Source organism: Telopea speciosissima, chromosome 8 (genome assembly GCF_018873765.1).
Source record: "Telopea speciosissima isolate NSW1024214 ecotype Mountain lineage chromosome 8, Tspe_v1, whole genome shotgun sequence".
In the NCBI taxonomy this organism is placed as follows: Eukaryota; Viridiplantae; Streptophyta; class Magnoliopsida; order Proteales; family Proteaceae; genus Telopea; species Telopea speciosissima.
In genome coordinates this window covers 6,368,245-6,381,526 of record NC_057923.1, presented here as the reverse complement: position 1 = coordinate 6,381,526, position 13,282 = coordinate 6,368,245, and the positions used below count along the sequence as shown (strand labels likewise).

At 37.7% G+C, this 13,282-nt stretch overlaps 1 protein-coding gene across 2 annotated transcripts; it reads left to right on the top strand.

The window, feature by feature from the left end:
* Positions 1–71: 71 nt before the first annotated feature.
* Positions 72–11,338, top strand: LOC122670363 (DNA-(apurinic or apyrimidinic site) endonuclease). Of its 2 annotated transcripts, XM_043867208.1 has the most exons (7): positions 72–551; positions 4,183–4,261; positions 4,646–4,707; positions 9,002–9,088; positions 9,919–10,022; positions 10,804–10,887; positions 10,992–11,338. In XM_043867208.1, the coding sequence occupies exons 1-6, from the start codon at positions 301–303 to the stop codon at positions 10,869–10,871; spliced, it is 651 nt and encodes a 216-aa protein (XP_043723143.1). In that variant the 5' UTR covers positions 72–300; the 3' UTR covers positions 10,872–10,887; positions 10,992–11,338. The 2 variants fall into 2 exon arrangements, with proteins under 2 accessions (XP_043723143.1, XP_043723142.1); XM_043867207.1 differs by having other exon boundaries at positions 233–551; positions 10,804–11,338.
* The last annotated feature ends 1,944 nt before the right edge of the window (positions 11,339–13,282 follow it).

Genomic DNA, 13,282 nt, shown 5'->3' with positions numbered 1-13,282 from the left:
GGAGTAGTTCATTGCATTGCCTAAGGAGGTTTCTTTTTTTTTTTGGGGGGGGGGAAAGAGGGTGAAAGTGTCCCATCATCTTCAGTTTGCAGATGTTACTATTTTTTTTATTTGTGATAATTAGAGTGTTTTTTTGGATCTTTGCGGGTTGAGAATTGATTTGGTGATACATGTCTTGGTTGGCATTCAACAGTGAGGCTGTCATAACTCATAAGTTTTTTTCCCCTTCCCAATAACATCAAGAAGTTCTTCCGAAGCTTTGGATTGTGGAGAAAATATGCATACACCATTTTGACTTGAATGTTTCAGTACATTTGCATACACTCATATCATCTTTACTTTTTGGTAGCTTGTAAGCATGAGCCAGATGGCCGGGTAATACTGGCTGAATTTGAATCATTCCATTTATTGAACACATATGCGCCGAACAATGGTTGGAAAGAGGAAGAAAACTCATTCCAAAGGAGGAGAAAATGGGATAAAAGAATTCTGGAGTTTGTTGTGCAGTCTTCAGACAAGCCTTTGATTTGGTGTGGGGACCTGAATGTTAGGTATTTTGTTACTAATGACTTGATTCAATCATCTTTTTGTTGAGATTTTTTTTGCTTTTAATTTCATGATATCTTTCTTCAGTATTTCTGCAAAATGGTGTTGTACATTTTTCTTTTGGGTGATGATAACATTCACAGTGGTTTATGACCTTTGTAAAGTTCACAAAATATCACATTTGAGGTTTCCCCTCACCTCTTCGGTCAAATTCCAATCCAAAATGAGCGTGCTATCTATGTTAAAAGTGTGTTGAAAGCTGTGGAAAATTACAAAGACGCCAGTAAATATTAATTTGAGTCATGTTTTAACCCTCTATTTTATACTCTTCCCGGACTGAAACTCGATTGACGTGATGGGTGTGGCATTCTTTATAGCATGGACCCACCCATGTCTACCATGGTTTGCCATGGGGTTTGTATACATTAATAATTCCCCTTTTCTTATTTATTTTAGTTTAATCTAATGAATAGAATAGCAATGAAGAGAATTATTACTCGCGGAAGTAACTTTATATATCATCAATGTATCCTGAACATGTCAAGAGTTCTTTTCTTTTTCTTTGTAATATGTCAAGGATTCTTTCCATCAGCTGTAATTTGGAGAGAAAATTAGACCTGGCATTAGGTTTATGATTAGCTTTTAAATCATTCAACAAGACTTTCAAGGAATTTATAATTGCATGTGCAACTATCAAAAGTTTCCATTTAAAAGGCCAGAACAGCCATTTGCTCTCTGAACTAGTAAGAGTGCCCATCTGTCATAGCATGTCGTCACTCCCCACTCTCTGAAGATGTTATAAAGATGTCTATCATGCCCAGCTTATCGAGAAACCAGAAAGAGCTGAATAGGAATCTGCTGCCATTGGTATATACTATAGATCCATTTAGACAGCTGGTAGTAATACCTGAGCCAACCTACTAATTCCAGGATTGGATTTGTGGTTTCAACACCATGAGTGAATGGTTTGACTCTGGTCTTTTGCTTTGGTATCCACTAGAAACCTGCCCTGTATGGTGCTTAAATGTGCAGCATGACAGCCCATCCTTTCTTATTGAATGGCCTGTGTTCAAGTTGGGAGTTGGGACGTTATTTGTTAATCATCAGGTCTGAGTCTGACCCAACCTGACCTGATTATTAGTCAATAGTTCGGTTCTGGTCTTTTGTTTTGTTACCCACTGGAAACCTGGCCTATATGGTGCTTAAATAAGCAACGTGACAGCACAATCTTTCTTAATGATATCTCCTGGTTCTATGACTCTATGTTGGGCATTCTACCATCTGGGTCCAACCTGAACTGACATGTTTATTGGGGCATCAAGCCGTCGACAGGCCAAAAGGCTTCAAGGTCTGTGAATAAAGGCCCAAGAGATGGCCAACCTTTAACGCAAGCCGTCAATTTGCTCAATTACAAAAATGAGGCTGTTTCATTTGACCCAAGTCCATTCACCCTTAGCTCCATAGCTCTGCCCACTGGCCCATTAGACTAATAGTTGACCGTTAATGTCCTGTTTAATAAAGAGCGTACCCTAGTGCATTAGGCTCCCGCCACTGTGGAGTCTGGGGTCATAATGTACGCAGCCTTACCCCCACTTCGCGGAGAGGCTGTTTCCTGACTCGAATCTGTGACCAGTAGGTCGCATTGAAGCAACCTTACTGTTGCGCCAATTCCCGCTCTCTATTAATTTCTTGTTTAATGAGATTTCACAAATAGTTAGCCGTTAACGTCCTATTAATGAGACTTCAAAATTTTTTCAGCGGAGGCCTAGGTGCTTGGAATTATTCAGAATAAGAGGGGTTGGACCTTGATCTAAGATTTTCAATTTTGAGGAGATACAGTAGAGTTTAATGAGTAAATTATGAAGGTTGGGAGATTGTCCTTACTAAGAGGAATTTCTAAAAGTGACTTCTAAGTGTAGTTCATGAAGAACAGGAGAAAGTAGATTTCACACTACTCTTATATATTAAAAATATTGAGGAACATTACCTTTGATCTTAATGGGATCAAATATGGTATGCAGGATTCATTTATGAATGTGTTAATGAACTTAGAAGTCTTACAATGTCTCATTAAGCATAATAATTGTATAAAGCTTATAAGGCTACATACAGGTATAACAATTGTATGAGGCACCATTGTAAGGCTACAAACAGGCATTTAGCCCTTAACCCATGCCATCTGAAACAATGAAATTGATATCCATAGTTTCCTATAGCATACTGTGTTTTTGCTGAGATTTTCATATGTTCTCAGTGGTTTAAATTCTTGCAATTCCCTTTTAGAGACTAGTTAGAGGTACATGCTTTGCACATGAACTTGAACAGCATACTGGTAATTTTATTGGAAACCATGTGCTTTTCACATGAAGTTACAGAATTGCATATGCTAGATTTTATATTTGAGAAGTAAAAGGTATAATTTTAAAAAATATAATATATAAGGAAAAAGATCATAAACATGTGGTTGTTAGGAGCCCACATAAGCATATTTCATTTAATGGATTATTCGAAGGGGTAGAAAAGTAAAAGTAAAAAATGAAGGAACATAGAACCGGGCAAACTCATATTTTTTTTTTTATAATCGAAATGTAACACTGAATTGGCAAGATTTCCAGTCGTGAATTAGAAGTAACTCCAAAGATTTGAATTCCGACTCTGTCAAGTCATTAGTTTTTTCTTTCTATTTTGTTGTCTCTAATTTTCTGCTTTATTCTTCTCCACATGGATATCTTTCTAGTCATCTACCCATTCCTAAACCAAACTGTTCTCTCTTTTAAGTTTTTCATAACCCCCTTCTGTCCGGCATAACATTGGCACTCTTGATCTAGATGTATGTCTATAATACTGAAAATTTTCAGATGTACTTTTGCTTGGCCAGTGGCCCAGTACCAAGTATTGATAAAGGAGAGACCAAGAGAGTCGATGTGTCAGGTTGAGGGATGTCTTTTAATAATCTTTGTCTAGACCGTTCAAAGCAGTGACAAAGGGCATTATTGCTTATCAATTAATTGTTGCAAACTTGCAATAGTGTTGCATACAGTAAAACTGCAGAGTGGGATTAATGTAAACAATCCTGGTTAAATAGGATGTCTTAGTTGAGTTTGGTTGTCTTGGCTCAATTTAGAGGTGACATGAATGATGTGCAAAGCATGTGTTCATGTAAACACATGGTATACCCAAAACCCAGTTAGTGACTAGTGCGAAAGAAAATAGCACCCCTGCGACTTTTTTTGGGATCATTCCAAATTGGCCTTGGGAATCCTCTTTCTTTATCCTAAGCAGTCATTGTGGAGTTTGTAAATCATTAAGAAACCTTTTAAACCAAATGGAGTATGATGAAGACTATTTAACCTTATCTTTCGCCCTTAAATAAAATAAAGTTTTTTACTTATCAATAAATAAATAAATCAAATGGCCGAGCTCCCACTAATTATTACTCTAATAAAAGTTTCTGAGTGACATTGTTGGCTATCTTAATATTACTAGATAGTTGTCCTTCCCATGAAACAAAAGAGTTTCCGATAGCTTGATCTTTGATTTCTGTCATTTTGCTTGTTTATGGTATTTGAAATATCAGATATGTATGGATATTCTCGTCAGGATGTCCTCATTAGTGCTCTTGTTATCTTTTTGTAGCCATCAAGAGATTGATGTGAGTCATCCAGATTTTTTCAGCAGTGCAAAGCTAAATGGATACATTCCTCCAAATAAAGAGGTAATCACTTTTCACATATATTTTGTTCGAACATAGTTTTCACATCTCTCCTTGGTATTTCATTTTCTTGATGCATTCAAGGCCATTTTTAACTTGCTACTTGACAAAAAGTTACAGATGCTCTGCGAACATGCTGAGGATGTTATTTGATTTTTTTTGTGTCAATGATTGTGTTTGAAATCCTTTCAGCGTTTGTTTCTTATTTCTCATTTGATTTCTTGTTATCATGTAAGACCAGCTTTTTCGAACACTAAGGGCCATATAGCATACTTCTGGGATTTAAGATCAAATAAATTGAAAAGCAAAAAATAAAAAAGAAAAGAAAAAGGATGAGAATAAGTAAAGTATTCAAAGGGCCTTGACCTTAATTTATTGTTGATGCAGGACCGTGGACAGCCTGGGTTTACCTTAGCTGAAAGGAAGCGTTTCAGTACCATACTATCTGAGTACGTGAACTTGTAGGAAAATTTTACTGAATTATTATTTTTAATTATTCTTACCATTAGATTTTAGAAGATGGTGCATCCATACCTCACAGTCTGGGAATTTTTATGTTATGTGGGTTTTCGCTCTGGTTTCTGCTGTTCTGCCACTTTGGTTTCAACCAAATTCTCGTTCAATGCTTCTCTACAAAAAATTTCTACTTTTCTCAATAAAAATGTTTAAAAAGTCCAAAGTTGATGGATGAATGTGGATTTAGGAATTAGGAGTACTGTATTTTGGATGCTAGTAGCACTCAATTTATGTCTCATATTAAAATTGTAAAATTCAACTCCTTCGTCTATGTTTGTGCTCCCAAGGTGCTGTCTACCATGACATGGATCTGTGGCATGGAACTTACATCCATGTCTCAGAGTACGGGGTTTTAGCTACCATAAAATTTATATCTTCTCTATTTTCTTCATTTTTTCCATAAACTTTTTTGATTAAAGTATTGTAGTAGATTTAAACTACAGAATGGTGCCATGCTTTTACTCATGTAACCTCTCACTAGGGGGATCCAAAATTCTGAGGCATGAACTCGATTTTTCTAAATAAATGGAAAGAGTTTTTTTCTAGTCTGGCAAGAATGGAGGGTATCTCTACTCCGCATCAAGTTTTGCCACATGGAATGGTGATGTGGCAATTTTGTCAGTATGGATATCTAGAAAATGGTCTAGATTGGCCACATGTCAAATTTTAAGAATCATATTCATCCATATTTCCCCCCCATGCATTGGCAGATTCCCTTGTATTCTTAGCCATCCATTTCTGTTAAGAAAAATTTCATATTTTGACTGGATTTGCAAAACTTTATTTTGCTACTTGGCCAACTCTGTTTTGGCTGAGACTTGATATGTGAACAGGGGACATTCGAGTCTACCTGTCCAAAAAATTTCACCTCTATCCAGTGTGCCACAGTGGCAGATACTTGTGCCGATGTAGAGATACTCTCTAGACCTACCTGACTAGAAAGATTACTCCCTAAATAAATACAGAAAATGCCGTTTTTGTATTGTATGCACTCAGATACAAAGATGGATACAGTTTCTTTGTTTCATTGAATGTGAAATAAATACCTGTAAAGTAATACTGTAATTGAAAACTCGAAACCGTACCAAAAACAGAATCTTTTCTCAGAGACCAGATTAAGGAGAACATGCATAAAACAAAATCCTATAATCAGATGGACCTGAAATTCAGGTCGATCTGTTCTTAGGGTTATGAACACTTGCTGAAAGTTTGAATTCGATCCAATGGTTGGATCTGAAAATATGGATCAATCCTAGTTGCACTAGGAGAGGGGTATGACAGTAAAATTACAACTCAGATTGAAATTCAGATAATAGAAATATGATGGCACATCGATTCTGATCAGGTGACAGAAATATCAGCAATAATAGATCAATAAAAAACTCAAATCAACAATCAGACAGATAGTATTAACTCCAGAAAACAGGGGCAGAATTGGAATTCTCAATATCCAGATCGGCAGGTCTGATCAGTTAGAGTTGCTGGTCGAAGACCTCTTTTAGGTCTAAGAACAACTCTTTAGGATGATCCAATGACCAGATTTCCTCAACTGTAATTCATGTCAAAAAACACTTGCATATGAATTCCAGATCAGAACTTGAGTTGCAGAAATTCAGAAGAAAGAAGAAAAGAAGTAAGAGGGAAGAACAAGCAGGCTTCCAGCCGCAAGGTGGCTGGAAGGATCGAACACCAATCAGCCTTGATCACACACAATGTTCTTCACACATGGAGAAGAGTGTAAGAGAAAACAAAGCTTTTCATTAATCAAAGTTTGTGTACAATGCTGGACCCCCTTACAAACATATATAAAGGACTCAAAAACAAACTTAAATGCTAAAAAGGAAAGGCTTAACCCAATCCTTAACTAATAAAGAAACATGAACTGACTAGGTAACTGAATTAATAAAGGTAATTGACTCAAAACAAGAATCTAACTAAACTAATGAAGTACATCCCGTATTCCTACTTCCTACCCCATATTTTAGGCCCATTAAAGTGGTCCATTACAATGAAAACCCATCGGACCAAAAGCCCAACATGTATATAACCCAACCCAAGGCTTATTTCTAATAACATAAGCCTATTTAAACGATTAACTGCATCAACCTGCTTTTCTTTCTATATTTACCCCTTGTTTGGATTTTTTATTTCATGAAATTTTCTTCTTTCCTGTTGAAGCCATGTGACGTGTAAAATGCACATGCATCTTAAGTTGTTAAAACAGCTCATTTACTCCTTACGCCAAATGAACACAGTGGGCTTTGAACTTGTGCCTTCTACACCTCACTTGAAGTGCCCTGAGGCTGAGTGCTTACACCTGACGGCCTTTGTGTTCAATGTATATCGCTAAGTTTAAGATTTTCTGGTGATTGACATGGAGTACACCATATATTAGGAAAGATGTGGAACAGTAGAATGTGACCTGGGCCACCTGGCTGCAGCACTGTGTGATCCAAGTTTCCAACTAAGCCATAGATGGTACAGGGGGTATCCTACAGGAATCCGGTTAGCCCTTCTTTCCTAGTTCTCATCTAGTGCTATTCATATCTTAAATCATAAGTTCCACTAATAAACTGAAGACATTTTTGGCCTTCCTCTTGTCCTTTTAACACCTTCAACTTGCATCACTGTCTTAGATGAGCAACTCAGTGCATGAGGCTCCCACTACTGCAGGGTCTGGGAGGGGCAAATGTACGCAGCCTTACCCCCTGCTTCGCAGGAGAGGCTGTTTCCTAGTTTTGAACCCGCAATCAACAGGTTGCTATAGCACAACGTGACCATTGCACCAAGGCTCACCCACTTGCATCACTGCCTTAGTTGCAGTTCATAAATGACTCTATGCGAGGTGCAGCAAGAAAAGCCTTACCCAGGGTGGTCGTAGATCACAAACGCGCAATGGTGGTCTACGATCAGCTCGACCGTTGCTTCTTTGGTCTACGATCAGCCAAGGGAAACAAATATTAATGAAATATGGATATTTCATTCTTTTCATGAATAGCCTGCTTATTTCATTATTTTATCTCGGTTGTTCATTAGGAGGGAAATATTGGTCCCGTATCCATGCTTGTATCATATTGCCTTCCTAGGGATTCTCAATGATCTGGTAACACTAAATCTGTTGCCTGGGTACTGCATAGCTGTCCATAAATGAAAAAGAGCACAAGTTCATATTCACAGAGACAACAAAATGACTGCACTAATAAGGAGCAAGTTGATGCTAGCCAATGGCAGAACTTGCAACGCAGCAAAAGATGTGTCCGAGAGACTACAACTTGAGGTAAAGCTAAGATGAGTTAGGTTGATATCCCCCACCCCTTCCCCCTGGGCGGGGAAACAAGTAATATATTGCATTTCAAGGACGGGAGGGGAGGGACTTTACATGTACGCTGCTGTACAAGCATATACTAGGTCCTCTGAAAGAAGGCTTCCTACACAATTCAGAATCAACCCATCTTCCCTTTGAAAAGTCATCTCAACTTTTTTCTTTTCTTTGTGTGAATCTATTACGGTATGACCGAGCCATTTCCAACTTGGTTACCCCAGGTGTTTAATTATAAGATAGATTGTATGTGTGTACAGTGTAGCAATGGTCTGTACTTGACCTCAAATATTATTGCACAAGCAATATGTAGAAGGCCAGGAGGCTTCAGAGGTTTTGAACCAGAGTTGGGGAAAAGCCTAACTCCTTGGGCTTTGCATGCAACTTGCTTGTCAGCTCCTTAAATCATTCTGCATCTGGCTGTTGGGTTTTCCATGGCTGCTAGTGTATTAATTAGCTGCTGGCATCTTGGGTTTCACTTCTGTGCTATTTCTTTGACCCCTCTTTTCTGGAAACTCCATGATCTATGGGAAAACCTGATCCTTAGAATTTAGTGTCCTTTTTCAGATTCACCAGTTCTCTGCAATTTTCGTGTTTTTATTGGTGGCAGCAGGTTTCTTGATGGCCATCACAAAGTGTTTGGCTGATGACATTGTCTTCCATGTGACAACTGAGGTGGCAGGTCAATGGTTGCCTGCCATGTGAAAAAAAGAATTCCCTCTGCATCATTATTATTTGAGAACAAAGGAAATGGATTTCAAGGTTAAAGGATTTTTACTTGAATACAGAAAATTTTCCTTTTACACAGCTTCTACCTGGAAACAAACGGAACCCCATGCTTTTAGCATTTTCAATGCTTTCTTCTCTAATCTGTTCTAGTTGCTTCAACTACTTTGCATTTGTTTCAGGGGAAAGCTCATAGATGGATACAGATTCTTACACAAGGAAACGGACATGGAGTGTGGCTTCTCATGGTCTGGAAATCCCATTGGAAAGTAAGGAAGATTGTCTCAATTTTATATGTTATTATCTGCATGTTGCGTTTCAATTGATAATTTTACATTGGGAAAATCTAAAGTAGAAGTGTAGATTGTTTGGGTGGCCTACCACTGGGAAGCAGTAAATTGGGCAGATGTACAGTTTTCAGAGTTGGGAGATTGCTTAATTTATTATGTACAATTTTGGGACCTAATGGTATACAGGTCAAAGGAGGAAAAATATCTTTATTGGGTTATAATGTTCAACCCATCTCATTCTTCTGGATGATCCAAAAGTGTGGATAAATGGTCCAGAAAAATGTATACGAGATAAGAAGCCTCCAATCAGATTGAAATCGGAAAGATCTACTTGGTGGGTTGTGTTGAACATTCGGTTCCAGATAGTACATGAATACCATATTGACATGCACTGGTATAACTGTCCTTATTCCAACGGAAGTATACTCCCTAGTCATGAATCCCATATTTTGAGATTTACTGTGTCTGACACCCATGTCATATCCCAACTTTGACACCATAGCCAAGTAATATTAGTCAATCACTTATATCTCCAACCAACTATGAAAAAAAAAAAACCACAGCAAAACTGACCTGTTGTTTCTTACGTATTAATATCCCTACTTCCGTACAACTTGTACCTGACCTGATTCTCTTGCCCCAAATCCAATACATCTGGGTCTTGCTGGAAAAATTCTCTTGATCATTATTGTCTGTCAAAATGTAAATTTGGATATGAATTTACTTTCCCGAGTCTCTCTCTCTCTCTCTCTCATATATATTAAACAGATAGACATATTCCAGCTATGGATTGAGTGGTTTTATTGCAGATACCGAGGGAAAAGAATGAGAATAGACTATTTCATAGCTTCTGAGAAACTCAAGGACAGGATTGTTGCCTGTGAGATGCATGGAAAAGGCATTGAATTACAAGGTATAATTGATTAATTTTTCTTCTACTGTACCAAATTCCAGAAATATATAGTCTATGTTGAGCCCTTCAGTAGCATTTATGATCAGGCCTTTTTTGCGTCTTTTATGGTAAGTTAATTTAGAACCAGGGCACCACTTAAATTCCTATTGTTGAAGATGGTGGCAAGCACTATCTTGATGCCATATATGCCCACCTGTCAGTTGGGAGTGTTCAGTATAGCCCAAATATGATTATAATTACTTGATTCTAACCATCCAAGATATGAAAATTTTCCTCTATCAATCCTATAATTAATTTCTCCCAAATATTTTGTACTTTAACATATCCTTACTGTGAATATACACTTTTAATCATACCAAATACAAAAAAGAAAGAAAGAACATACTTTTTTAAACCATCTACAAATTTCTTACTCCATGTTTTTTCTACCTTGCTCTTGCAAGACTTACATGGTAGATTACTCTCATCGATTTGTACACCATAGATGATATGGACTAATTTCTTGTGATCAATCTATGATATTTCTGTTCTGTGGGGCTAAGCAATTAGTTTGGTTGCTTAGATCAACATGGTTCATATTCTAGGGTGCTTCAACATTTAAATTGGAGCATCTTTGTTGTGCTTCTACATTTTGCGTTCCATCTTTGATATTATCGGAGTGATATTATTTTGTGTTTTAAAAATATACTGATTGAACAATACAAACAATGCATTGTCGGATTTTCCATTATGGGTTAAAATATTGATATTACTTATATAGTAATTATCTTTCTGTTTGCAGGATTTTTTGGTAGTGATCATTGCCCTGTTTCCCTCGAGCTTTCACCTCCAAGTACGAATTCCAACTAATGCTGATTTTTATCTGGTAAGCTTGTACATGGGATTTACTGTGAGATGACCCTTCTCATATATGTCTATTGATCATCTAACATATTTTGTATGGAATTATATTATTTGAATACTTACTGGGGGTTGGGGAGGGGTCTTTGCCTCTTCCTTTTGGTATTTATCATAGTTGACCTGATGCACAAGCAAGCCACAAATTATAGAGGTATGCGTGTGCATGCTTCAAGTTGGAATTTCATCCACTAGCTATGGGTGTAATGCTGTAACTCCTGCTCCTACAGCCCAAGAAGATGGTGTAAATGGGTAGATTTTGGATTAATCAAGTTCTAGTCATGTAGTGGTCTCAGGCAGATCTGGTAACTGGGTCTCTTATGCTCTCTATGCTTCTTTGGCCCCCTCCGCCCCCAAAAGAAAAAAAGTTGGGTGGGGATGAGAGGGGGATCTGTTCTTTCTATGCATGGCTTTATATCTGTGCTGTATTGATTGCACTATAATAGGTATACCTTGTTTTCGAAATGAAAGCACGCAAATTTAATCATTATTCGTAAGGAAGATTGATGTGATGCCTAAAGACCTGTCAACCTCAGCCAAGAATTAAGATGCTAATTATACCAATTAAATCACTCTAATCCCATGATGTGTACAAAATTTACTGCTTTGCATTTTGATAATTGTTGCTTTCCAGCACCCTAATCCCCACAAATTTTCCCATGGAGAATCAGATTCTGGGTTTTAAATTCTCCCACGCCATTGGATACTTGAGCAATGGGCTGCTTCTGCTGGTCGGACCAAGTCGTATTCGTAGTTTCCTCCATTCTATTCCAGCGGGATACATCAGAATCGTTTGAGTGATGCATATATGATCAGACAGTGTCAGCTATCTGCTCCGTGGCTGAATCAAGTTATTGGGTTGGGAAGAAGTTAGATTGGATTTATCCCCATATGCTCTGTAGGCAAACAAGCATTGGGAGCCAATTACTTAAACGATTTGAGCTAAAATTTTGGGTGGTTGTGTGCTGAACCCTTAAAGATTGCTGATGTCTTTACCTTACTCAAAAAACTGGGTTAGCTTCTAATGAGATTCAGTGAAAATCATTTGTTCCTTTGCCATTACCTCGGATTAAAGCCTACCTACAGATTAACAATTTGGTGCATCGGGCTTGAGGTGGGTTCAAGGTTTATTAAACGTTCCCATTCCAATTCAGATGGAATCAGCCTGAACCCTCGAAACCCAGCATAGATTGGCAGGAATTGGGATTGGGCTCGGCCGCTTTGTGATCTGATTCTGATTCTTGAAGCCCTGGGCAGGTTAGCATCAAATGCATTTCTGTTTGTTTAATGTTGGCATATATATTTCCGGACTGCCAGGATAGACTTATAAAGGTAATTAATCTTAATCATATTAAGGACCACATTGATAATGGCCTTCTGTTCTGTTGGCCACCACAACGAAATTTACAACTAAGATTCTATAAAATGACACCGTTACATTAAGGATTTAAAAAACAAGGATCGGGATTGGTCTCGGCTGATTTCGATCCAGATTGGATTGGAATCGGACTGGCCCTTGATTAATGGAAATCGACAGACAAAACCAAAAAAAAAAACCCTAAAACCTCTATGGTAACACTGTGTTTATCTCTCTTCCCCATTTGAAATGATCACCTGTTCTTATACGATACCCCATCTTATACCCCTATTGGTGTCACCCGTTAGTTTACCGCACAGGACGGTATACCTATCCTTGTCCTTATTGATTGAGCTTTTTTTTTTCTGTTTTCATTAAAAAATATGTTAGTGCCTTAGAGCTCATGACGTAGGTGGTGGGTTGGGGCGCTAGCAGTTGAACGGTTCGAAAGATTTCCCATCACTAGTGTTTATACTGTGTACCTCCACTTAACATTTAAAGAAAACCTTCTTTTCTATCACCTAGGGTGAAGAGAGAATCTCTGTCCATACTCTACCAATAAATCTCATCATTAGCTCACTCTCTACCCAAGGAGGTCTAAAATATCCTTCTTTAATTAAAGTAGAGAGTTGGATTTTTTGACCAGAAGAGATTCTCTTTTCACTGTAGGTGAAAGAAAACTTAATTGGTTTTTTCATATATATAAAAAAGGAAAAAGTTCTCTGTCCGGGAGTGTGGCCTACGTCAGCATTCTCATGAGTCTATCTCTCTTTTCCCCATGTGAAAAAACATATCTATCCTTTTATTTTAAGGAGGAGAGAGATAGACACATGGGAGTGTTGATGTAGGTCACACTCTCGTGCAGAAAACTGCTTCCCATATTAAAAAAAAAAAAAAGCTTCCCTCAATGTCAAGTTACTTCACAATGGTTTTGTAATTTTTTTTTATCAAGGATTGATCATGTGAGTTTCATATAGATGATACCGTTCTCTGCACCGCCATTAGT